A 26,524-nucleotide genomic window follows, 5' to 3' on the forward strand; every position below is an offset into this window, starting at 1 on the left:
AATAGAAAAATAGACGCGTAAATTGCATCAAAATTTAGAAATGGCCAAGAGATTCCTTGTTGTAAGTGTAAATAATAAATTTTATTTTATTTTTATCTTCAAATTGCATTATTTATAATTTTAATAACTTTTTAAATTAAGTTTCTTGGTTTATAAAAGTTTTATCCGAAAATTGTTCAATTCTTACATCACATTGTTTAAATTGATCAAGAGATGCATTTTGTTTTGTCAAGCTCAAAAATAAAAATAAATATTAATGAAAATTTATTTTGATTTATTGATTAGATATAAAAAGTGTATTTAAATGCGTAGAACGAACTAAATTGAGAATAAATAAGTAAAAAAACTTTTATACACAACAAACATGGTTAATGAAATTGAAATTTGAGGATATGATCACAGAAGTGATGAGATCGGTTTTTTCCTAGTTGTAAAAATTGTTTTTTATTCCAAAACGAAATGGCTCTACCAGTTTTGGTCACGGTCTGTGCGACCATCTTTCATGAGCAAGAAACAATACAAAAAAAAATTAAGATAAATTGAAAAACCAAATTTAAAAAAAAAATAAATAAATAAATAAAATAAAATCTTAAAACTAAAAACTAAAAAATTCAAGTACCAACCCATTTCATGAGCAGACGCGCTGCTTCGCTGACTTATACACTAATGCACGTGAAATAGGGTCGCAGACCGTGACCGAAACTGGCAGAGCTGTTTTGTTTTTGAATAAAAACAATTTTTACAACTAGGAAAAATTCCGATCTCTTCACTTCCACAAACAGTAATTCTATTAATTTTGACTTCTGCGTCCGCGTCTTCTTCATGTCATGCGTTTTTAGCAGACCTTTGCCAGTTGTGCAACCCTTTCTTGTCTAATGATTCAAATTTTTTGTGGCAACTTCAGAAGAACAAATAAGTCTTTCACTTCTCCATTTGATCTGCGAAGAATAAACTTCAATGATAACTAATTTTAAGACAAAACTTCACGTAACAATTATATCAGTCAAATTTCTGTTTCTTTTCAAATGTGTGTGACCTAATTTTTTTTTAAGCTACTGCGTTTCGCCGATTGCATCTTGCGTTGCATGCATATCCTATTTCCTTATGCTTGCTGAAAGCAAAAAAAATGCCCAGCGCCGCTCCTTTTTGGCAGGATGCAGAGTCTGCGGTGCGTAAAAGGCGAGCTGCACTTGGTGTTACTTGCATACGAATATCTTGCAACGAATTCGCACTCGGCGCTGCGTGATTCGAGTGCACAAATCCTTGAATGCAGGCGCTGCATAAGAATGCACTTGGCTTGCCCAACGCAAGTCAAAGTGACATTGGCACGACGCGAGATGACCAAGAGCAGCCTTGACCTCCTCTCTCGGCCGCTCTGGCTTGTTGTTATTATGATTTTCGAGCTCCAAATCCAGCTGAAAACACACACAATAGTGCAGGCTTTTCACTTTCGCTGCTCACGCTAATCTCTAATTAAAATTTCGAAAGGCACGCTCTGATAAGCTACAGACGCATGCTTTAGTCTCTTGACGCGACAACTCCTCGCAAAGCAGAAATTCATTTTGCGTCATTTGATCACCGCGCATTGTCTCTTTGCGTTGTGCTCCAAGGACTGACGGCGTTAGATAATGAAAATGATTGCGCTCATGAATTCACAAAGTGCGTGCGCGTCTCAGCATTCAAAGAAAAGGAAAGAGGGTCGGGGATAATTGAATCGATCGCGTCACCTACTCTGTTTTGCAACGAGAGCAATTTGCTCGCGACTTAATAACGATTCCCAATGGCATTACCTGCAAAGGTTGAAATGATTAAATTTGATTTCATTTCTCATGAAAAAGGAAGTTTTCAATGCTAGGCAATACAATTACTGCAAGCTTTTGTTCGTGCACGCTTTTTAAACAGAAAAAAAGACTAAAATATTAACTGAAGTTTTAGCAGTAAGTGTTTTTAAAATTTAACACTTATTTTAACTTTTAGTAGCTATTTAACATATTTAATTTTTTTTTTAAATTATAAGAAAATTGTATTTTTTTTTTATTACTTAGACATATTAATAATTTATAATTTTAATTCATTAATAATGCCATAGTGAGTTCATTATTTAAACATATTTTTAAGAAAGATATTATTGAAATCAAAATTAAAAATTGCTAATATAAATTTAGTAGGTTGGTTACTATGTTATGCATCCTACTTCGCCCAATGCGATTTTCTTAATTTTCTTCATTTCATAATTTTTGTGATAGAATAAGTGAATTGATTCAATTTATGAAATGAGAAATCATGAGAAATGAGATTTAATTTTAAGATTTTACCACTCACGCAAGTCACCAAACACCAAAGAAAAAGATTCATAAAATTTTGGATTCTTTCATTCATTTTGCAAAAGGGCAATGAAGCTTTGACAGACAAAAATATTGTGATCAAATTAAAAACTTGAGATGATAATTTGTCAGTTTAGAAATCAAATTCATCCTACGTATTATAGATGCAGATGAACTACCATGCTATTTTTTTTTACTAATTTTCACTCGAAATAAAATTCACTTCCTAATTTTACTCTCACTAGTTAATGAGCAATCAAATTTTTGGAATCACCAACAACGCCGACCGCCGAAATTTTTAATTAAAGCATTGTATTCCTAGTCGCGTTAATGCACGCTCTTTCTAATTAAGATAATTAAACCTTCCTTTTTAGTTAGATACGGCAGTACAAATTATCGCCGCAACCTTGAATTTTGCATCGGCGAAGGTGCGTGCGCGCTCATGAGACTCGCAAAGTCAGCGCCAAGTTTGTTCGTCGCAAAGAAAACACATGGCCTCTGCGTGTACATCCCAGAAGTCGCAAAACGCCTCCTTCCCTTGAAATATGATCTTTGAGGAAAAAACCGCAGAATCAAACAAAGAAAATGAAATTTGAAAAAAAAAAGTGAATTCTGATTTACTTGTTATTTAATATAAATTGCATTCCGCGTGAGAGACGTCGCGTGGCACAAGTTTCTCCGGCAAGCATCACAATAGAGACATTTCCTGAATCCGGTCGTTTGTGTCATCGTCACATACAAGAGTGATGCAAATTGCATAGACTCTGATGGGCAAATTGCTCTACGTGAACTCTGACATCGCACAAAGATTAATTGCGCATGCACGCGCTCTTTCCGTATTATCTGTGACGCACATTGCGACCCACAGAGATTCATTGCAGCAGCAGATGATGTGTCATTTAGGCAAAAATTCAGTAAAAAAAAAATGCACACACGGTTAGGTAAACAGAGTGTAAGTAGGATTCATTAAAGGGACATCCTACTTAGTCTCCAAATATATACCCATTATAATTTGAAAAGTGTCTTTAATTTTAGGTTAATTCGAAATTAAAGGAGAAAATCTCTATAAGCTTTGAGTGAGGAAATAAATAAATTACGTATGTAGTGAATTTATTTTATTATTGATTATTATTTGTCGTTCTACCAAACATTTTACATCAGAGAAAAAGCAAATTTCAATTTTGATAAATTAAATTACCGAAGAAAATATTGATAAAGTACAGTTTAGTTTTTATAAAGATAATAAAAATTGAGCTCTTTTGTATGACTGAGTAATTTTTTGCAGCCATTTATGTCTCTTTTACTGCCTCTCAATTTGTTTTCTGGTTTTTTGTTCATGTAATGCACTTCTGCACTTCCTGCAAGCGTCGGCCACCGCAGTCTACAATAAATAACAATAGTATGGCGGCCCTGATCTTGCGGCGCGGCAGTAATTCGAGTGCCAAGAATGCACTCGCCGAGGTAGCTTTATATTTAGTGTCACTTGAGTACAAACGGTTCGTCCCTATGAATTGAACGCGCGTTCGAGCGTGAAAGAGAAGCACCTGCTGGCGGCGGCTAATGCAAATTGACGCACTCGCACCTCCGGCTGTGGAACAATGGAAACTTGCAGATAAGAATTACTGCGTTTGCTTGCCTTTATTACATTATTGCGTGCCAGTATGAGTTATTATTATTTTTTAACTCTTTCATTAAATGAACAAAAAAAATTACTCATACTTTTTCTTCAAACCCTTTGCGAAATTTATTTTAACACTTTTTTAATTTCAAATTTACACCTCCTTTTTTTAAAACGTCGATTTACATTCTTGACGACCTCAGTCCACTAAAGATTTTATTTATTTTTAAGCACATTTAGTCCAAAGTAAATTAATTAAATTTTAAGGCCGATGCAAAAGCAGTTCACTCAATAAATTTGCAGGCTTGAACGTTGACCTCGGTACGGAACAAGGAACAAGATAAATTTGGCGGCCACGCGAAATTTTCGCACGTCACTTTTCGGCCTGAGTAGAGTCTCGATTTCGAGTACATAAGCCTGGGAGAAAGGAAGTGGCACCGGCCGAAGTAGGTCGTGCGCCTTTGACCCCTGGGCCGCCTACGATCGAAATAGTCTGTCTGCGGAAATAAAGTGGATTCTGATCAAAAGGTCAAGAAACTCGAGTCGCTGACCGCGGCTGGCCGGTCGGTCACACCTGCATTTCCAGTTGCTGCACTTCTTGTTTCTTTTTTTAAATTTATTACATTTGCATAAGATTTCCGAGTTGTGCAATGAGTCGGTGCCATGGGAAGTGGCGGGTCAATTAAAATACGAAGCCAATATTGATTTCTAATGTCAAGGCTGATGGGCGACTATATATTCTTCTATAACTCCACTTGTTGCGGTTTGCCAGAAGGCCAAGAGGGTGAAATGGGTCGCCGTTTTTTTTATATTTGCATCAATCGGATGTAATGACCCTAATAATCACTCTTTGCGTTATGTGCGACGACTAAGGACCTGGAATTGACTTTGTTGAGAAACTCGATTTTTAATTGTTTTAACAAAATTAATTTTGTTAATTGCCTTCTGATACAATCAATAAAGACACTTTGCAACTAAATTGTAACTGCGAGTTTTTGTGTGCTTATTTTGTCTATTTATGATCATTTTTTTTTTAAACAGATCAGGATTCCTGTTTTCAAAAAATCCAAATATCTTGAATTAAAGATAAAATTTTTGTTAGTTTTCCGAGTTAAGGTTTTCTCGCTCAGTTCCTGAATCCACGTTCAATTACTTTTAGAAAATTAATTTTTTTGACAAAATCTTGAAAATGTTAAATAATCAATTGATTACAACATTTACATTAATTATAATACTATTTACGGTAATAAGTAAAATGCGTGAACTATGAAAACTGCTGCACGGTCTATAGTATTGTTCTACTGTAGCTTTATTTAATTGGTATGAAAAATTTGTCCCAAAATTACAAAACGTGGAATTGAGAAGGAATAATTATGTTTTGGGCTACTTAAAAAAATATAACTTATGTGACTGTACTTTCCACACAATTGTCTAGCTAAGAATATTGTAAAAAAATCTAGTTTTCAACACTGCATCTTTTGGATTATTAAGGAATTAGTTATTTAAATTTATAAATAATGATTTTTGTTATTCATTTTCAATTTATTTATTTACTTGATATTATTATTTAACTAATACTTCTTTATTAATTCTCAGAGTCAAATTGTTCAAATTTAATGGATCCTTTTACACCTTTTCAAATTAAATTCAATAAAAATGTTAGAGAGAAACAACAAAGCTCACTCTTGCACTAAAATTTCCGTATGATTATAATAATAAGTGAGGCGTGCAGTGCATGATCTGTGCAGCAGCAAACATGAATGGTGGTCGGCACATGGGCATTATTATCTTTAAAGAGGGTTAAGGTCGAACGGAGAGGCGTGCTAGAGTTGGTCGCGTCTGCTGCTGCTGCAGCACTCGCGGCTGCGATTCAGGTCAGCCGCGAGATATATGGAAAATCCTTCTTAAAAAGCTGCGAATTATGTGAGCCGGCGAATCCGGTTCCACTTTTCCATAAATCAGAATTTTCTAGCTCGCGCGACGCCTGAACTTGACCCTGGCAACAGATGAGAATAAGCTTTTTTCACCTGATGTAACCGGCCTGACCTGCGCTGCTGCGATTTTATAAAATTTATCTACACACACTGGTCCAAGGAGAAGCGAAGTTTCTCGCTTGCATCAGTCTCAAATCTTATCTCCTGCGATCTAGAGAGTTCGTGTCGAAACGCTTCCGAGTCCGAAAACGAAATTAATGGATGTCGTTTTTTGTTTTATTGCTGGCCAACAATCATAATTATATATAAAATATAATAAATGAAGGCTCGCGCGCGCGAGAGGTGCTTGTTGTTATGTAAAGAAGCGGAGAGGCAGCCTTGTAATGCTGCACGCCGTGTGACCTGTTTCGACAAACTAGTTGAGAGCTTTAAATATAAAGCTTTTGTAATCGCCTTCAATTAAAGCTGAATTACTCACCGCACTCGCCACCGCGCGTCTTGCTAATTTCGTCCTCCCGTCAATTAAAAATCAAAACCTACACGTTTTATTTTCATGAATTCAAAAACCATAAATGAATATGTCCATGAATCTGTCAAACATTAGTTGTGTTTTGAGATAATATGCGCATTTCATTGAAGAAAATCAGTCGGCAAATAAAGGACGAGCAATTAGCAACTACTATTTCTGCGATGGCAAACGCGCTAAACGCCCCAAAGTTGCAAAACCTTGCCGCAGTCAAGGAAAAATGAAGCAAATATTTATTTGCATGTCTGCGAAAAATTTCTTAAGGTTAAAGTTCTTGCGGTCGGAGAGCACAAAGTAAATTCCGAAATGAATTTTTAAAATTCCGAAAACCTGTTTGAATTGTCGCACTTTTGCTCTGAAGTTCCAAGGTGACGATCAGCAAAGGTCAGGGGGTCAGATTTCGGATTAGTAAAAAAATAGTGTTCCCCCATCTGGTGCCACATTATGAGAAGGAGCGGCGAGGATGAAAAAATTCTGATGCAGGAGAAAATATCGCAGAAAATAAAAATGAAATTTCGTGCGGTGAACACCTGTGCGCCTCGTCAGACCGAGCAATTTATCTCTTTGCCTGGAATTAAGAAACTTCTTCTTTCTCCCGTTCAAATAATTTACGACCGTCAGCGTTTGACGCAACCTATGAATGGAGAAAATTCGCGGATCAATGGACAGCCAGTTTTTTTTTTTAATAAAATTTCGATCGGATCGCCGGCGAGGAAAACGCGTAATTTTCGATCATCCATTGTGCCGCCAAGTACCCAAACCTGTTTTGCGGTCTCTTCCTCGTTTTATGGCGTGACTGGTGTGCGGTTTTCAGCCAAATGTCATGAGCAACAGAAACAATAAAAGGAAAAAAATGCTAATCAACTGCCAAACATATCCGCTTAGCAAACCAACAGGATTATGATATTTAAACTTTTTTCTACTTACGGAGAAAGGATTTTCGTGTTGATTCTGATTGGAATCGGATCTTCTCTGATATTTTGTGCTAAAAGCGTGACTTGGGCGTGCCGAATTTTGCCATATTAAGCATAGATCCCTGTTCTTTTATATTTGATTAAACAAGTCAATCGTAAAAATGAGAAGGATAAAACTGCTTTTGATAGAAGAATTTGGAGGATTCTTGATTGAGGATTAAAATGATTAAATTAGCCACTTGTCCTTCGCTGAATTCACCATGGCACTATTATTAGAGCTGTGAAGGCCCAAGAACGCTAAACAAACTATCAACACCACCTGCCGTCTTGTCCATTTTTCTTCGTTTAAAATAAAATTCTTTTAGAAAACTCGGTATATGAATGAACGCCAGCGAATGAATAATTCACGTCTTTTATCAAAAGAGGAAGTGAAACGAACAAAACAAAACACGCGAGACACCTGCGCTTTTTAAAATATTATTAATTGATTCCTTTTTAAGGCTGATTGATATTCACGGTCAAAGGTCGCTAAAACGCCAAATTGCAAAGCCGCCGATCAAGGCCGGCCAACCTTGAACCTGTCGCGAAAGTGTAGCCCACGTGCCTCGAAAATTGGCGTTCATTTTCAAAAGTAAATATAATTTTGTTTGATTTCAGGCTTGTGCTGGTTATTTGGAATCGGAATCTCCTTCTTCCTCATCGGCTCACTCGCCATCATCTTTCCGCCATTCGACGTGCTGATGAATGAGGTGAGTTATTCTTTTTTTCGAGAGTTTGCAAAAGCCAAGGTTTTTTATAGCACTCGCAGGAAGACTGCAATTAGCAATTCACACCCACTTGATCAAATTGAAAAACACAACAGGCGTCCTCGAACCGAAAAGTGCCGTTCTTTTGTTTTTGTTTGCACGCATGAAAGAAAATCATCCTGGAATGGGAATTAAATTAATCCTTAGACCGGATTTTCCTTTTACACTATAACAAAAACACACACAAAAAGTTACAAAAATAATATTGTCGGAGATGATTAAATAATTTTTGCTCTTGTTGACTGGCCAATCTCATCAATCATAAGCGCGAACGAACAATGAAGGAGGAGTGATAAAAAAAGTTGCGATGAGCAAACGCCTTAACCACGGCGGGGTACAGGGAAGCCCAAACCGCACTCTGCTCTTTTTTCAAATTAATATGTATCTGCCAAGGTTGGCCTTCGATCTTGGGAGGGTCGTTTACTTCGCCAGATGAGCACTGCAATTTTCAACAAAAAAGAAGAAAATAATAATCGGAGCGGCTCTTTTCTTTTTGCGTCAGACTTGGGTGTGGGTGCGACCGTGGAAAAGCAACCGTGAAATGACACAAAAATTGACTGCGAAATTTGCGTCAGAGGAAATCCCTGGATTTTTCGAGAAGGTGTGAGGACGAAATAATTAAGATCTTCTTTCAAGTTCAAACTTAAATTCAAAGTGCGCAATTCAAATGCGAATAGCCTGAAGCATAGAGATTTAATCTAATTGGTGCAGTAATTCGTGTCCGGCTGAGTGTTACATTGATGCAAATTTATTTGATTGCACATCTCCGCAAGAATAATTTACAGTTTTCGCATTTTTTTTTTCTAATCTTAATCTACACTCAAAAGAGACAATATACGACGCGCATATTTTTATCTGAAAATTTTCAGCCAAATTTAAAATTATTTTCTTATTGCAAGAGCCACTCTATAATGGATTCATCGCTGATGATTAGACTTTCAACATTATAGATCCTAATTTTTTGAAAAAAGGATTACATAACCAAAGCATATGTATATGTTCTAATAATTATCACCTCAAAAAAAATTGTAGCCACACGATCCGTGGATATTTTTATAAGATGCCCTTGGAACGAAAATCAAAAGTACCTGCAGACGGGTAAAAAACGAAAAGTGCACTGACTTGAGCTGCGTCATGAACTTGAACCGCGCAATTATGCACGCAGGGATTCCCGCACCATCCTCCACTCCACTTTGCGCGCCCCTTCGAGCGCCTAATTAGCAGACGGTCGCTAATGACGAGTCTCTCTAGAGATGAATTTGTGATGCCCGAATGACCGCACAAAAAACAGAGACGAAACCAGTTTGCTTGCGTAATGCGCGAAACGAAGGCACTTCCTAAAAGTGACCTCACTCTCAATGTCGGCTGGCCGGCCGGCCGGTCGGTAGGTCGGCAAGGCAGGCCACTTGCGTGAAAATTCACTTATGTATTAATTTGGGCATTTCTCTTCCGCAGAGGCTGCGCATGCTGCGAGGCTTCCCCGCCTTCGAGTGGTGGGTCGAGCCACCGGACGAGGTGTTCCTCCGCCTCTACATCTTTAACATCACCAACAAAGACGAGTTCCTGGCGGGCAAACAAAAACTCAGGGTACAGGAGGTCGGACCATGGATTTTCAGGTAAGCCATTACCGCGCTCGACTCTTCTCCACCAGCGACCTTGCAATTAAATTCATTTATATTCTTTTCTCTTTTTATGTATAATCTATTCCTTGAATCATACATCCTATGGCGGGACAAAATCATTGTGAAATTCTGTTTAAAAGTTTTAATTTTGTATCAAAATATTATTTTATAATATTTTATCTAAATTTATTTAAACTTCCTACATAAAAAATATAAACAGTTGAAACTTAAGTTACGATTTATTAATGTAATTTGGCAACTTAATCCCCTTCATAAAATTTCAAGTTCAGAAAAAAACCTCAAGAATGCGTGTATGTTCCGAGATTAATTTTTCGTGTCTTGATTAAGTCGTCAGATATAAAAATCCTGTTCGTCGTCGCTCCGCAAAGGTACTTGAAGCGGAAACTCCCACAAAAAGTGCGCGGCCGATTGGCCAAGTGGGCACGTTGGTTTTGCGTCACGAGCCTAAACTGTTTGCCCTTCTCGACGAGAGTGCCTGCCATTTTTTATTTGCATCTCGACCTTGTCCTCTAGTTTCGAATAATACTTGATTTTGGCCACGTAATAAAATTAAAACGTGTTCTCAACAGGGAGCGTTTACGGCACACAGACGTGTACTTCAACGAAAATGGCACGATGACCTACACGGCGCACCGCAGTGCCGAGTTCCTGCCCGAGCTGTCCGGCAACCTGAGCATGGACACCTTGCTAGTGCTACCAAATCTCGGCGTCCTGGTGAGTATCACGTCACGTACGTAGGCAACCCGCGCACTCCGCTTGCAACGCGTGCTGCAGCTTCCTCGCCGATCAGGCGCTTCCGATTTCCGATCAAGAAATATTAAGAACGACTCTTCTCATTGCAGGGTGTCGCCTCGTACATGTGGGACGCTTCGTTCTTCGCCAAACTGGGCATCAACATGATGATGATGAACTACAATTCGCAGCCCATAGTCACGATGCGCGCCGGCGATTACATGTGGAACAACACAGACCCCATGTTCAGCATGGCGGGCAAAATCATGCCAGACTTGGTGCCCACAACCAATCTGGGCATTTTACATATCGTAAGTTTCATAATTAAAAATTGTAATAGAAAAAAATGGAAAAAATTAATCATTCAGTGCCAGAAACATTTTGATGATTGTAAGAAATTTTCAAAGATCAGGATTTTTTAGACTTGATGAAATTAAACCTGTCACTTTGAAATAAAACTTTTGTGATTATTATTTTGGTCAAACATGAGGATAAGTTCACAATTTAAATTCATTCAATTCTAACGCTCCCTTATTTTTTCTTGTAGATATCTAGCAGTTTGAATATTTTCACCCATATGAAGCCACCCCATCAACGACAAGTCTTTAACATTTTGCCTTTAATTCAAATTTCTCTAGAAAGGATTTTAATTTCAATATTTTCAACTATTTGCAGATTTACGAGCACTTCAGTGACGAGGTGACGGTCTTTACGGGTTTGCAGAACAGCCGGCGGTTCTTCCTCATTGACAAGTTCCGCGGCTCGCATCGTCTCGGTCTGTGGGACGGCGAGTACTGCGACTCGGTGTACGGCGCCAGCGAGGGCGTCTCTTACCCCCAGTTCCTTACGCGCAACGACAGCCTGCTGTACTTGCGCAAGACCATTTGCAGGGCGACGCCGCTTTACTACGCGCGCGACGAGATGCGTTACGGCATGCACGGGCTGCGCTTCGAGCTGCCCAGCGACTTGTACGCCTCGCCTGACGAGAGGAGCGAGAACGCCTGCTTCCGACGCAGAGGGGACTTCAGCCCCCAGCTGCCCTCGGGCGCCACAGACATCTCGCCCTGCTTTTATAGTGAGTGTCCTTTAGAAAATTGTAGATCATTTTTAATAAACGGGAAAAAATCTGCAGATTTTCCACTTGCTGCCTCATTCCCCCATTTCATGCACGCGTCCCCAGAACTGAAGTCAAACGTCGAGGGACTCAAGCCAAACCCCAAGAAGCATGGGAGCTACGTCATTGTTGAGCCTGTAAGGCTTTGAAAAAAAGATGGAAATTGCAAAATTAAAAAAAAAATTATTTTTAGACAACTGGTGTGCCAATGGAGAGCAGTGCTCGAAGTCAGTCCAACCTGGTGGTGCGCCCTTTGCACGGCTTCTCCAAAGTCCAGGTCTTCAGCAACATGACCATACCCATGTTCTGGGCCGAATATGTAAGTTTTCATACTTGAGGAAAAAAATTCATAAATTTATAATTAATATTCCTTGTAGACCCAAGTCGGGTTGCCGTGGTACATCCGTTGGCTGATGTACCTGGTGGTGGAGGTGATCCAACCAACTCAACAGCCAGTGGCCTACTGCCTGGTAACCGCCGGCATGTCCATCATCCTGGCCGTTTTCTTCGGCTGGACGTGCACGCGCCACCACTACCAAGAGCTGAGCGGCGCCAACTCGACGCCTCGGTCGCGCTCCTACAGCTCGCTCAACTTGCTGCCATCCTCCAAGAGCAGCGAAATCTCCTTCCAGCCCGCACGCAAGGTTGACAAGCTGATGCACATGTGATATGTATCTTAACTTAAACTTTTTCGAATGGATTTCTTTGTGCGTCGGACTTTTTGTGTCGGAGCGAATGACTCGCGGCCCGAGCCGCTCGACGCGAGTGTGTGTGATTTTTCAAGTGAATACACTTCAAGCAAAAATTTATATATCTTAACTTATATGACCAGATTTGCCATGCTCAATGTAAACGTAATATTTTTTATGCATGTATTTTACTCCCAACAATGAATTTTTGTTCTTTCATTTTCCACTCTGCACTCGTGACTGACTGAGTCTTATACGAACCCCATTTTTGTAACCTCCTGTGTACCAGTCTTATTGTGATCAGCAGTTTTAATATGGAGCCTTTCAGTATGAGAAAGGCGCGCCGTTTTTATTTTCGTGGGACCTGCATCAGGTTTCTTTCCCCGCGGGCATCCAATATATAACGAATAGACAAATACTGTATTTTGTGTATTTATTAATTGTTTGAGCATTTATTTTACACCTTTATTGTATTTGTTATCCCATGCAGACATCAGTCTAACTCTTTTTATATTCAAAAAAATGAAATTCTGATCCCACAATAAATAATACTATACAAAATGCCACAGAACAGGGATTTTCTTTCAGCAAAAGCTAATTTTTGCAAATGTTTTTAAATAACAGAGTGCAGATTAAAAGAAACTTGCACTGCAGCACTCTTCTTCTTTCCCCTCTTCTTCAATCGCACTGCGAGTGCTTTGCACAGAACTAAAAGCTTTCTGTTGGAGTCTTTGCCTTCGAACGTCTGTCTGCCTGGCCACTTTGAAGATCACCATTACCATGTATTTCTGCTTGCGCTGGCTTGGAGCCTTCTGTGCAACCATCTGCTGACGCTGTCTGGCTCTGGACGGCGTCGCACGCATAGCCAAGGAAACATTTTTCTGAGCCTGAACTTTGACAGCCAGTAATCTCGGAGCTCTCTTGGGCACTGGCCAACGACAACACATGACGTCGTCACCCATCAGATCACAGAGGAGGTGGTAAATCGCGTCAGGACACCCTGCTGAAGCTACTGAAGCAACATTCTTGATTGGAATGTCCACTCCAACTGTAAATCCCTGAAAGCAAAATGAAATTTTAAGCTTTTCATGTTACAAATGTTCAAGTTCAAAATAAGATTTAATTCTCCTTGCAGAGTTCTTATTTTTACCTGAAGGGCAAGGGAGCAGACAAGAAGGGTGTCCTGAATGGCAGCATAGTCTGCAGAGAGCTCAGGTTTGCTCCTGATGGCATCTAGGAAGACGCCGTAGGTGGGTCTGTTCAGCAGAAGGGGCCACAGCACCAAGGCCAAAGAGGCGTTACCCATTGTGGCCAATATGTGCAGAGCTCCTCTTTGCACTTGAAGAGGCAGCAAACTGTCCTGCAGACATTTATTCAGTTTGTGCAGCACTTCTCGAACGAGCAGGATGTTTGGCCAACGAAGCATGGACCGACCCAGCATTTCCGCAAACTTGCGCCGCAGGTCGTCGTCTTTGCCTTGGTTTGACGAGAAGGCCACTGACAGCAGGCTGGCCATCAGCTTGTTGATCTAAAATTTGTTTCAGCGACAAATTTATATAAATTGTATAGAGGTTTTGAGTTATCTTCTTACACTGACTGACTTGCTAAGGTTAACGAACTGGTTGCTGATCAGGGTATTGACAATGTCAAATAAGCAGTACAGCTTTGCTTCTCTGCCATTGGCCAGTTTGATCTGCTCCGCCATGTCATCAACAACGTAAGGTAAAATTGGGCCTAGTAGAGAGTTCGAGCGCAAGGAAAGTGCCAAAGACTGAAATATTATTTAATAATAATTAAAAATAATTTAAATATTTGTCAAAGTTGGAAAACTTTTACCCTGAAATGCTGCTCATTGCAGCCACAAAGAATGGCTCTGATGCTGTCATAGCATAGAGTGAGCGTCTCTGGCAAATGTCCAACATTTCCGTCCTCTCCTCTGCCCATGATAAGCTCATCTAGATTTATAATTATTATACAATGGCATTTTTTCAAGCAATATTGTATTACTTTTAATGAAAAGCCCTCCAGAGAGTTGGAAAGTGTTTCCATCGTTTAGGACAGCACTGCAGAGGTTATCAGGGTCATTTTCAATGAGCACTCCACCAATATTCCAAAACTCTGTAATGCTTTCATTGAGACTGAAGATAACAGGATAATTCATCCTCTCCAAAACCTAATTAATAGCAACTTTTGTAATCAGGACTTCAAATTTATAATTTCTTTTTACTTGATTGACAGCTTTGAGCTGTTCTTCTGTGCTATCCACTGTGAACATTGCTAAACAAGACCATTTTTTATTAATAATTTTATCAATATTGAAACGGGTTTACTTAATACTTGAATAAGCTCTTTGACTCTGTAGGTCGCGTCTCCAATGATTGCAGAAGAAACGGCGACCGAAACTTGTTTGCTGATTAAATCTTCGAATGGGGCTGAAAAATTTGGCACATTTGAGAGGTCTTTCTGCACTTCTAGCTGGTCCAAATCAGATTTCGTGTCATCTGTCACGAAGCTGCGCATCCTGTAGGTCACCTAATAGTTTTAAAACAATAGCAATCAATTTATAAATAAGTACATAGTGTGAAAATAACTATAGTTATTTGCTGAATATTTTTATATTCAATCCTCAAAATTAATATTAAAATAAGATTAAATACAAACCAATTTGTCCCTTTGTTCTTGCACCTTTTTTAATTATAATGCCTTAATTAAGACAATAAAGTTGCCTCTATTCTTGCCTCTATTCACTGGACAGCTTCTTTTTTCATGCAGGCGTAGAGACCAGTTGTGTTGCATTTCAATGTGTTGGAAGGACCTGAAGATCGAAAGAAAATCATAATAAATATATTTCCATTAATGCTTTAAGTACATTTATACCATTGAGTGAGCAAAGGTGCAACAATCCATCTTGTCCACAAACTTGAAGTTAGGAAATGTGTAAGGAAATAGGAAATCCTCCTCAGATTCTTCAGTCTCCTCGTCACTGTCACTTCCTCAGATTCTTCAGTCTCCTCGTCACTGTCACTGCCATCAGTCACACTGTCAGAATCTGAAAGATTATCAAAAGTAAGATTTTTTTAATTAAAAGGGCAGATCCTTACCACCCTCTTCATTATCATCATCGTATTTGGGAGCAGGATAGCCTGAGTAATAGGCGCCACCACCTTCGTAATCATCGTCGTCTTCAACCCTGGCACTACCTTGTCTGCCAAACTTGTGCAACCAGGCTAGTTTAAAAGAAAAATTATTGACTGGATTTTGCAAACTTATCTTAAGTTTAGACAACTCACTGCTCATGCTTAGGTCCTTTGTCTCTTGGGTTTCGTAGTTGCACTTCGGACAAGGAACTGCTTTGCCTCTTTCGTACTTGAATCCTTTGCGTTTGACACCTTTTTGTAGCTCTCAGCTTCCAAGACCTTAAAGAAATAATTTTTTTTTAAATTTTTTTCTTACAATTTGGCTCTGTTTTACCTGGCAAGATTGGTAATCCTTGCAGAGGAAGTGTTGTTGCAGAAAGAGCGTCGGAAAACCCTGCCTCCGTTTGGGCCCAAACGCCTCGTTCGCAAACGGCGTTCAATCAAAGGGCACTCACAGTCAGTAGTCGCTAACTGGAATTAAGAAATAGAGAGCAGACGAGTGAGACGAGGCACCTTTTGTTGATGATGTTGATCGTAATCTTCGTCTCAGACCACACTTAAACATTCCACATTTCGGCTCATTCCGCAAGGCGCAAGCGGGCAGCGGCCAGCGGGCGCAAGGCAAGTGTTTTGTTATGATTTCGCTCAAGGAGAAAAGGAGAAAGTGTGGTGGAGGGGAAGTCTGGGGAAGGCGAAGGTGCCTTCAGAAATTCAGTTTTTTTTTTTAATAATCAAAAAATCTTGGATCTGGATGAAGATTTAACCAATTTTCATAAAGCTTGATGCAATCCTCATTGAGAACTTTTGTGACTTTTTGTTTTTACGCAATACACAATAATGCAGTTTTTTTTAAATGTTTGTTAAAATACCTTGGAAAAATTAGTACAACTTTTTGCCACCAGGTAACGCGCTGTCACTATCCACAAATCTCATTGGCTCCCGGCGCTCCCGCCTAAACGACATAGCAACAGATTGCAAAGCTCCTTGCGACTTTGTTTTGATTGGACATTGGACGATTGTTCGCGACTGACGTCCGAGAACTCCGAGACTGCATCTGCATCGAAGCGTTATCCGCCATTACTTCAAGAGCACTTTCGACATCCGGTCGGTTTTTTTTCTATCGTGTGTTCTGGTGGTTCTGCTGTCTCTCGCCCGGGAAAGAATGGACCCCGACGAATTTGAGGCTGTTCCCTTTGTGGTTAGGAACGCTGATGCCCTTGGCGCCGATTTTGCTGCGGAACTCCTCCGCCTGAAATTGATGGCGGACAGATTCGGCCTCGCAGTGCCTTGCTTGATGACGACTCTGTCGTGGCTTTATTTGGTTCGTGGAACCACAAGCACCTCGTGTTCATCGGCGGCCGTAAGATTTTCTTTCTCGTTTAAATGATATGATTTAATTCTCATCGATTTTTGTGTATGTTATTAGCTGTTAAACGAATTATTATAGTTGAAGGAAATAAATTAATTTAACCGCCCCTTTCATACCAGAGGCTAATGCAAAAGGGCCTCAATCTCATGCACCCTTTATGTAAAATTTTATGCATTAATATTTTTATTTATTTTTTTTTTTAGCTGGCAACTCAAAGGCCGCCTACAAAAACATGATCTTGGATAAGATCCTGGAGTCTTCGCTGCTCTTTGAACAGCGTCATGCAGGAGGCCCGCATGATGGAATGGACACACTTCAGCTGGAAATCATGAGGGCCGACTGCAGGAACAGTGTCAGTCGAAGGATGATTCTTATCCTAATGGACGCTCTTCGTGTTCCATTCTCAATCACGGAAGGTATTTTTATAAAATTTAATTCTTTAATCATAAATTAATAAAACACTCCTATGGTGTCCTGATTTATTGCAGACAAGGACGTGCTGCGTGAGAGAGCAAACGCACTCATGATTGCTCTGAGTACCAACACCTCATCGCGCAGTACGGGCTTCCTCCTCCTGCGCCTCCCATGCCTGCTGTGGTGGCGGCTGTCCAAGGTGCTGGACCAGCCGTTGGACCAGGAGGTGATGCCCAGCATGTGGGTGCAGCTGATGAGCAAATCTAGTTTTCCCTTTGTAAAGTGCTATTTTTAACTTTGTGGCCTGGTGACTTTGAAGTTGCCTGTTAAAAAAAATTACCTTCTAAGTTGATGTGACGGATTAAATTTGAATGATGATGCTTCTTTATTTCTAATTTATTAACTTCTTGACCAAACAAGTTATGCATTTTTAATACGGCTTTCAATTATGCTCTTTCTTGGCACTTTAAGAAAATTTATGTAGGTACTTGCACTCTTGAAATACTTATTCTTTTGTGTTTTTGGATTTTGACCAATCAGATCAAATCTAAATTTAATCTAGGTCTAACATAAAAATAAAAAAATTTATTTTTTTATATTTATACTTTGATCAGGAATATGTAAATTCTGACAGTCTTGGCAGGCATGACTGATTTTATACCATAGATTTTGATCATTTTAAAGGAAATGCACGGATTTCATTTAAATTTTATAACACCTGTCCAGAAAAATTTTTTCCTTTAATAGAAAGCTGTGATGTAATCAAGACAAAGCATCGTTAGGGATGGGCAAAGCGACTAACCAACTTATTCTGTATAATGCGACTTTTAGTGTTTTAAGCGCGTTTTCAGATGTAAGAAGTCCAAATTGAAGGTTAAAATTCAATTTTGAAATCGACTATTTGATGGAAAATCGACTATTAAGCTGAAAAGTCGACTTTTTTTCCAACTATTTTCCAACTTTTTGGGGAAAAATTAAATTTTTTGCCAATTTTGATTTTATAAAAAAAATTTATGGTTTCTGGCGACCATCTACAAATCTTGGACAGATCATTCTGAGCATTTCTAGCTAGTTTTGGCGAACAGTGATTTTTACCCCCTCACCCCTAGATCACCCTCTGGACTCGGGACTTGAAAAAAATTTCATGGTTTCTGGCGACCATCTACAAATCTCGGACAGGTCATTCTGAGCATTTCTAGCTAGTTTTGGCGAACAGTGATTTTTACCCCCTCACCCCTTGATCCACCCTCGGGACTTGAAAAAAAAATTCATGGTTTCTGGTGACCATCTACAAATCTCGGACAGGTCATTCTGAGCATTTCTAGCTAGTTTTGGCGAACAGTGATTTTTACCCCCTCACCCCTTGATCCACCCTCGGGACTTGAAAAAAAAATTCATGGTTTCTGGTGACCATCTACAAATCTCGGACAGGTCATTCTGAGCATTTCTAGCTAGTTTTGGCGAACAGTGATTTTTACTCCCTCACCCCTAGATGCACCCTCGGGGACTTAAAAAAAAATTTCATGGTTTCTGGCGACCATCTACAAATCTCGGACAGATCATTCTGAGCATTTCTAGCTAGTTTTGGCGAACAGTGATTTTTACCCCCTCACCCCTTGATCCACCCTCGGGACTTGAAAAAAAAAATTCATGGTTTCTGGCGACCATCTTCAAATCTCGGACAGATCATTCTGAGCATTTCTAGCTAGTTTTGGCGAACAGTGATTTTTACCCCCTCACCCCTAGATCCACCCTCGGGACTTGAAAAAAAAAATTCATGGTTTCTGGCGACCATCTACAAATCTCGGACAGGTCATTCTGATCATTTCTAGCTACTTTTGGCGAACAGTGATTTTTTACGCCTTCCCCCCAAAGAACCAAAAAATTGAAAGTGACTATTAACCAACTATTTGGTTGGAAAGTCGACTAAAAGCCGACTATTTCAAATAATAAATCAACTTAAATAGTCGACTATTTTAAGGTTCAAAACCGACTTTTTTGCCCATCCATAAGCATCGGATATCTTGTGAGTGAGAGAGACCGATTCCTCGGCAAAGATGGTTTCGCGGTGTCAACATTTTGGTGATAAGCAGCCGCTAATTGCAGCAGTAATGAGAGTCAGCATCAGCAGTTGGGCCGCGATAGGGGTGGCTAGCGCGAGTGGCGGGGGTGCTGACGTCACTCTCGGGGAGGCCGCCCTCGGACCTGGAAGCGAACGCCTCGGATACGGAGCCAGTTCAGCGGCGCTGCTGGAGGCTGTGCGTCTTGTTGGCCTACACGCGTGTCCAGCAGCAGGCCGACCGCCTCCACCGCCGAGCAGCCGCCTCCGACAGTTTGAGCGCGGACATGACGATCTCGGACCGCCAGCCTGCCGAGTGGTGATCGTCGGCAAGGTGAGTTGGCCGCCGCCGACCGCCCCCGGCCCTCGCCGACGGCCCCCGCGCGTTCTTTCTGCCCCTTGATCGCAAAACATACACGCCGCGATCAATAATCGCCGTCCTGTGTGCATGGCGCGTGTGCTCTCGCGGTGCTACAGTCCGCAGTCGGCCGCCCCTGGAGAGGCCTCCGACCCACCCCCGGAGGCCACGTGTCCGCCCCAACGTGTTTTTTTTTCTTTTTTACAAAATAAGTTCTTTCTATCTGTAGTTCAATTCTAATTTATAAAAAAAGAAACTGTTCTAGAAAATGTTTCTAGAAAATACGGCGTCGCTCAACGAGCAGCTGTTGGGAGAGAGCCGAGGACGCTTCGGCACGTTGAAGGAAACCCTGCTGGCCTCGCCCACAGGTTTCAGCAGCTCAAGTCGGGCATCACGAAACTGACGATGTATGAGCACTTCACCTTCAGATGCAACAAAAGTGAGTTTTTTTTTTATCAAATAGGCATTATGCTTAACATGATTGTTGTGCCAGTTGCATAGATTCGTTTCACATACATACCATTAAATTTAAAACTACATAATGCATCAAATTTGATTATTTTTATTTGCATAATTTCAATCATGGAATCTAAAAAGTAAAAAATAATATATTATGTTGTATATTAATAATAATATATTTATTATTAATATTATTTTATTATTTTTAATATAATGTTTTTAATGTTCTAAACTATTAATATTTTTGTTACAGGTTGCAAGCCAAAGTTTCAAAAACGGTTTTGTGCGCATCCTGCAAGGGTGGAAAGGTGACTCTGCGTCGAACGGCTCTCACCCTTCAGGCCCGAACATCACAATTCCAACCCCCTCTTGGCCTCCCCGACTCCTCCTCCCATGTCACTGTTGCGTCTCGTGGCCATCAAGGACAATTCCCCTGACGGCGGTCGTCGCAACTTTTGCGAGAAGGACAACTTCGACTTGAGCCGTCAGTGCGATACCTGTGTTGACTCGCAGTACAGTTGCACCTCCGTTGTTTTTTTTCTTCGGCTTTTCACCCAATTTTTAACCTTGGACATGATTTGAGAGAATATACTAAAAATTTTAACTATTATTAAAATGACATGCATGTACATAATATTATTAAAATAACACGAGCAACATTTTTTTTTTATTTTTCCAATACCTGCCAAAAATTCGGTGACCATTATCATCCCCAAAATTAAACTTTTCACTGAAAAAATCATAAAATTGCTTAAAAGTGACCTTGACTCATTGACATTAAAAAGGCACTGTAAAAAGCATATGACCTTTGGGAAGCAGCTCAGTAGCGCTTCTCATTCAAATGTAAAAGACTATAATACCAGCATGAAAAATAATAAAATATATTGTTCATTTTAATTTTTTTTTAATTTATTCCTATCTTGTACATACACCTAATACTCTGATCTTATCTTGCATATACTGTATCACACATTCATCTTTCATCGTGACTAATAATTAGTAGCAGTGGAGAGACAACGAAAGTTGTAATCTTGTAGGGATAAAAAAAATGGCAGCTTTAGAGTAAGATGACTTGATAGACAAGAAGGAACTACAACCAATTTTAGACTTCAGCCAGGCAGAGCATACTTTCTTCAAGCTAGGGAAGAGCTGGAACAGTTTCAGATTGCTTAAGTTCCAGAGTACAAAATTCCACACAAAGGGTTGGATTGTTTTACATCTTCAATATAGATTTTCTTAATAAAATATCGAATGCCCTTTAAAAAAGAACTAAAAATTTGCAGGGAAAACCTGATAAGTTGAGGATAACAGACAAAAATACTTTTTACTTTTAAACCTCTGTAATAAAAAATCCTAGTAAGCCGTCACAGGAATTTAAGTTTTTTCTCAAAGAAGATATATTTATTGTTCAAATAGTAAAAATCCCCTGCACGTATTACAACCCTGTGCCTCCATACATGCAGAGCGTAGCCGTAAAACTGGATGATCTTTGTCAGGTGGAAATACACTGGAAAATGTTGAAGATTATCGGGCCTAATAGTAAGTCAAAAATAAACAAGAAAAAATTTCTCCAAGTCATTAAGAAAAATATCAAAGGTGGTATTCCTGTATTTCGGTTGAGAAAATTAGATTTTATAATGGGCACAGCAGGACGTAAAAGCTGGCTCATAAGCATCAGCGGGGTAAAGAAATCCAAGAAAATGAGCTGGAATTCACAAAACTCATCAAACTTGCACATTCAAATACTGCGTATTGAATTTTGAAGGGTTGCAGAGAGATAGTTTTAAAGAATTTACCCACGAGAGCTTTTCTAGTGTAGGAATAAAATTATGAATCTTTTATCATCATCAAATTTGGTGAGAAATAGGGCTTCGTCAGATATGTATTGGGCCTACGTGGCTTGAAAGTGGGTTAATCACAGTCTGAACGTAATATTTTGAATAATAATATTGTATTGGGGGCAGGCTGGAAGATGCTTATTACTTGGGCAAGGAGGAAGTTTCAGTCACATTCGGCTTTGGTGTCTCACTCACAACAGGGCTCTGAGATATTGTGTTTGGGGTGTGCTTTTGGTACGGTTGTTGACGTCCATTCTTGTGCCAGCCACCACCACGGCCTCTGGATCCAAATCTCGACTTAGAGCAGGTTCAAAGTTTTTCTCATGCTGTAAAAAATATTAAATATTATTCATATTAATAGACTTAAACTATATTAAAATAAGATTAAATACAAACCAATTTGTCCCTTTGTTCTTGCACCTTTTTTAATTATAATGCCTTAATTAAGACAATAAAGTTGGATACCGATCTTTTTCTTGCCTCTATTCACTGGACAGCTTCTTTTTTCATGCAGGCGTAGAGACCAGTTGTGTTGCATTTCAATGTGTTGGAAGGACCTGAAGATCGAAAGAAAATCATAATAAATATATTTCCATTAATGCTTTAAGTACATTTATACCATTGAGTGAGCAAAGGTGCAACAATCCTTCTTGTCCACAAACTTGAAGTTAGGAAATGTGTTAGGAATTCCTCCTCAGATTCTTCAGTCTCCTCGTCACTGTCACTGCCATCAGTCACTGTCAGAATCTGAAAGATTATCAATAGTAAGATTTTTTTTAATTAAAAGGGCTGATCCTTACCACCCTCTTCATCATCATCATCATCGTACTTGGGAGCAGGATAGCCCGAGTTATAGGCGCCACCACCTTCGTAATCATCGTTTTCTTCATCCCTGGCACCACCTTTTAATTGTCTGCCAAACTTGTGTGACCGGGCTAGTTGAAAAAGAAAAATTATATAGACTGGATTTTGCAAACTTATCTTAAGATTAGACAACTCACTGCTCATGCTGAGGTCTTTTGTCTCTTGGGTGTCGTAGTTGCACTTTGGACAAGGAACTGCTTTGCCTCTTTCGTACTTGAATCCTTTGCGTTTCACATGGTCATCGCAGAAACAAACCTTGCAACGCAAACAAGAGTATTGCCCTGCCCGAGTCGATTTTGCACGACTGAAACTTGTAGCTCTCAACTTCCAAGACCTTAAGAAAATATTTTTTTTTTACCATGTTGCTTATTTTTGAAGGCTCCGTTGTACCTGGCAAGAGGCTTGGTGCTCAAATTGGTCATCCTCGCAGAGAAAGTTGTCGCAGTATGAGCATCGGTAAACCCTGCCTCCGTGGGCCCACACGCCTCGCTCGCACTCTCGTTGCAAACGGCGTCAATCAAAGGACACTCGCAGCCAATGCACTTGCAGGCATTTCCGTCCATGGCAAATCCAAGCCTCGCAGTGGTCGCAAATTGCACCCTTTAAAACAATTATTAATCTATGTGCATAATTTTTATAAATAATACTAACCACCATGCCCAGACCTGTCGTTAACACTCCAGCGTGCTTGACGTATGACACAATTAACAGAGACACAAATCTCCAGTTTTCAACATACTTGACTGCACTTGACTTTCCCGCAGTGGCTGCAAACTGGAAGACGCTGCAGACGTTGACAGAAGGCCCGATTCTCTTGGTTTCTGAAATTATTTTCAGTTTTAGATTTATTTTACCTCTCTTAATTTACATAGTGGTGCCTCATTTTGCATGCAGGGCGTTTCAGACTAGGACGACTAGGTGACTTTTTTTGAGGTGATAAAACAGGATATTTTGTTAAAGGATGTCTGACCATTCGCTATTACTGCATTCCCATATAAAACTAAGCGGTACGAACAACATATTACCAGGGTGGCCGAAAATTCGGCGCTTCTATCGGCAAATTTGGCGATTGAAATTTCGGTCCGTGGACTTTTTTTGCGCATTCGCCATGTTGGCCCGCTCTTTTTTTGAAGCAGTGAAACACATTCATTTCTCTTCCTTCATTTGCTGGCTGGCGGCCGCTGCTGCTCGGTCATCAAAGACAAGACACAAGAGCGAACAAGTCTGGACGGCATCGGACGTGCTGCGAGGGGAAGGAAGGAAAATTAAAAAGCACTCGCTCGGTTTTATAGAGATCGGCGCCAATTAAAAACTGTCTTATATATGAAAAATTCATATTTTCAGCATTGATAGCTAAAATATATGAATCGACAAAACGTTGAAATTTTTATTTTTGAAAAAAATCATTATTTGAAGCGGAGTAATAAACTAATAAAGCATTTGGTTCAGTTCAATATAATAAAGAAAATTTTTTAAGAATAAAAACTTCAAAAGCAAAATGTAGAATGTAGCCAATTAAATTATCCTTCTTTTCGTTTTGAGGGCCGATGCTGTCAGAATTTTTCTTATTTGCCGCCTGAGGAATCAAAATCAAATTATAATATTTTCAGAATGGAAATAAATTTTTTACAATTATTTCAAGATAGCCAACAGTCCAATCTATTGGGAATTTAATTTTGACCCCATTTCTCAAATTTCATTAACCGATCTTCAGCCGTATTCTAAAAGTGAATGTATTTTGAAAAGCGCCGAGTGACCTTGATGATCGAATAAAGCTATTCGAAATTAATTTTTAATTTGAAAGCAGCTGAAGATTTTGGTTAATGAAATTTGAGAAATCGGGTTAAAATTAAATTTCCAATCGATTAACTATCTTGAAATAATTGTAAAAAATTTATTTCATTCTGAAAATATTATATCTTGACTTTGATTCCTCAGGCGGCAAATATAAAAAATTCTGACAACATCGGCCCTGACACGCGACCAAATTACATCTCTAATACTATATGTCCAGCAATTAAAACTTAATATTATTAAAAAGTATAACTGCATAACATTTACAATTTTTGTAACTGACATGGAAATAACTCAAAATATTAAAATATGAATTGAACACAGCCGACTCATAATTATTGTCATAATTTCAAATATTATATATTTCTCCATTTGTTAGTTTTATGTGATACATTATATACCATTATTTTGAGTTTTACTTTTGTTTTCACAGTACATTTATTTAATGAAAATACAAGTTCCTTTGAAAATTTTAGAGTTGCACTAGTTTAAAATTTGATTAGCTTTATTTATAAATTTTTTGCACTAGTTTAAAATTTGATTAGCTTTATTTATAAATTTTTTGCACTAGTTTAAAATTTGATTAGCTTTATTTATAAATTTTTTGCACTAGTTTAAAATTTGATTAGCTTTATTTATAAATTTTTTGCACTAGTTTAAAATTTGATTAGCTTTATTTATAAATTTTTTGCACTAGTTTAAAAATTGATTACCTTTAGCAAAGCATGCGCCTGCAGTGCGCCACAAACACCCAAGTCGCCGCGATTATCGAGAGTCTCAATAAAAACAAAGGCCCGGGAGCGGACGGTCTCTCTGTGCGCGACGTACAGAGTGCTGGAGGCTCTTGCTAGCGTAGTTTGTTCAGTGATTAACGGCTCAATAGATACGTCTATTTATCCAAATTGCTTTAAAACAGCTGTTATTCGCCTAATATAAAAGAATTCAGACCATAAAAAATTTTAAAATTATAACGCCCCGTTTCGTCAATATTGACCGTTTTTGATAAAATCTTTGAACGTTATATTGAGATTCATTTATCAAAATATTTGAAAGAATTTAAAGTGATTGAAGAGAGACAGTTTCCTTTTCAGAAAGGTAAATAAGTACTAATGAGCTGTTTGGGGAAAATAAACATGTTACAGCTATCTTTATCGATCTAAAAAAGGCATTTGACTGTTGTAAAAAAATTAGCAGAAAAATAGAAACAAATTGGTATTGATGGCCCTTTCCTGCAGCTCCTTATAAACTTCCTATCTTAACGCATATTTTTCTTGTTGACGAGCGAGCCCAGAGCGAGCCTGTTTACTTACAATTTTGCCTCGCATCAGCTCCATCTCTAAGGCTCACCTGGCAAATTTCTCGGTTTTCTGCTACTTTTTGCTAGGTGACCTCTGGGTGAAGGTCGCGACACTGGCGGTCAAACACAGCACCCGGCCGGGCAAGGAGAGGAGCGGCGACTCTCGCTGTTTAGCTGTCTACGAAAAGCAGCGGAGCACGAGGAGTTGACTCCTCCTCCGAAACATGCGGCGGGAAAAAGAGTCGCGTTGCTATATTATATTTTCAGAATTCAGATTCATTTTAGAAATAACTGAAAATTTATTTCACTCTATAGGAAGTATCATGAAAAATTAATTGGCAACTTAATTTTATTAAGAGATGGATTATTTTTCCTACATCATTTACAGCAAAATAAGTTTGGCCGTATAATAATTAACTTAAATTTTTGTAAAAATTCTTATTTCCTATTTCCTTGCTTTTATTTTTTTTTTAATTTTCCGTACGCCTCTAGTGCTTTTAAATGCACTCTTTCTCTCTTAATTTTAATTATGTATACAATTTCCAAAATTTCTTTATTTTTATTTGATTAAAATTATTTATATATGAGTTTTATTTGCATCACTTTTAAAAATTACAGAAGCCCAGAATTACTTA

The 26,524-nt window shown here is 39.0% G+C and overlaps 4 protein-coding genes across 15 annotated transcripts in view; 3 read left to right on the forward strand and 1 right to left on the reverse strand.

The window, feature by feature from the left end:
- The window catches only part of LOC132199491 (scavenger receptor class B member 1-like), a 27,275-nt gene extending 14,406 nt beyond the window's left edge, over positions 1–12,869 (forward strand). The window contains exons 3-10 of one of the 2 annotated variants that reach the window (XM_059624260.1): positions 7,974–8,065; positions 9,578–9,738; positions 10,335–10,479; positions 10,608–10,808; positions 11,173–11,572; positions 11,630–11,748; positions 11,805–11,930; positions 11,989–12,869. In XM_059624260.1, coding sequence (XP_059480243.1) covers positions 7,974–8,065; positions 9,578–9,738; positions 10,335–10,479; positions 10,608–10,808; positions 11,173–11,572; positions 11,630–11,748; positions 11,805–11,930; positions 11,989–12,279 — 1,535 coding nt within the window. In that variant the 3' untranslated portion in view covers positions 12,280–12,869. Of the gene's footprint in view, positions 1–7,973; positions 8,066–9,425; positions 9,520–9,577; positions 9,739–10,334; positions 10,480–10,607; positions 10,809–11,172; positions 11,573–11,629; positions 11,749–11,804; positions 11,931–11,988 lie in introns of those variants that run through there. The other variant, XM_059624261.1, reaches the window with a different exon arrangement.
- On the reverse strand, positions 12,723–25,964 carry LOC132199492 (uncharacterized). 10 transcript variants are annotated; one of them, XM_059624268.1, is made up of 16 exons: positions 25,306–25,726; positions 23,824–24,041; positions 23,538–23,619; positions 23,450–23,485; positions 23,189–23,398; positions 22,936–23,132; positions 22,735–22,869; positions 22,554–22,681; positions 22,331–22,491; positions 14,631–14,832; positions 14,528–14,577; positions 14,308–14,473; positions 14,137–14,255; positions 13,892–14,071; positions 13,451–13,828; positions 12,723–13,358 (listed from the first exon to the last, which is right to left on the reverse strand). In XM_059624268.1, exons 10-16 carry the CDS (start codon positions 14,818–14,820, stop codon positions 12,933–12,935), a joined length of 1,509 nt encoding a protein of 502 aa, XP_059480251.1. In that variant the 5' UTR covers positions 14,821–14,832; positions 22,331–22,491; positions 22,554–22,681; positions 22,735–22,869; positions 22,936–23,132; positions 23,189–23,398; positions 23,450–23,485; positions 23,538–23,619; positions 23,824–24,041; positions 25,306–25,726; the 3' UTR covers positions 12,723–12,932. The 10 variants fall into 10 exon arrangements, with proteins under 10 accessions (XP_059480251.1, XP_059480250.1, XP_059480247.1 ...); XM_059624267.1 differs by having other exon boundaries at positions 23,538–24,041; positions 25,306–25,730; XM_059624264.1 differs by having other exon boundaries at positions 23,450–23,619; positions 25,306–25,724.
- Positions 16,436–17,606, forward strand: LOC132199494 (uncharacterized). The gene is made up of 3 exons (XM_059624275.1): positions 16,436–16,797; positions 17,010–17,222; positions 17,295–17,606. The coding sequence occupies exons 2-3, from the start codon at positions 17,039–17,041 to the stop codon at positions 17,513–17,515; spliced, it is 405 nt and encodes a 134-aa protein (XP_059480258.1). The 5' UTR covers positions 16,436–16,797; positions 17,010–17,038; the 3' UTR covers positions 17,516–17,606.
- LOC132199493 (uncharacterized) lies at positions 19,018–20,987 on the forward strand. Of its 2 annotated transcripts, none has more exons than XM_059624274.1 (3): positions 19,018–19,613; positions 19,903–20,076; positions 20,350–20,987. In XM_059624274.1, exons 1-2 carry the CDS (start codon positions 19,278–19,280, stop codon positions 20,038–20,040), a joined length of 474 nt encoding a protein of 157 aa, XP_059480257.1. In that variant the 5' UTR covers positions 19,018–19,277; the 3' UTR covers positions 20,041–20,076; positions 20,350–20,987. The 2 variants fall into 2 exon arrangements, 1 of the variants encoding a protein (XP_059480257.1); XR_009442106.1 differs by having other exon boundaries at positions 19,173–19,613; positions 19,916–20,076.
- Positions 25,965–26,524: the final 560 nt, after the last annotated feature.

Source organism: Neocloeon triangulifer, unplaced genomic scaffold (genome assembly GCF_031216515.1).
Source record: "Neocloeon triangulifer isolate White Clay Creek 2 clone unplaced genomic scaffold, ASM3121651v1 ptg000014l, whole genome shotgun sequence".
In the NCBI taxonomy this organism is placed as follows: Eukaryota; Metazoa; Arthropoda; class Insecta; order Ephemeroptera; family Baetidae; genus Neocloeon; species Neocloeon triangulifer.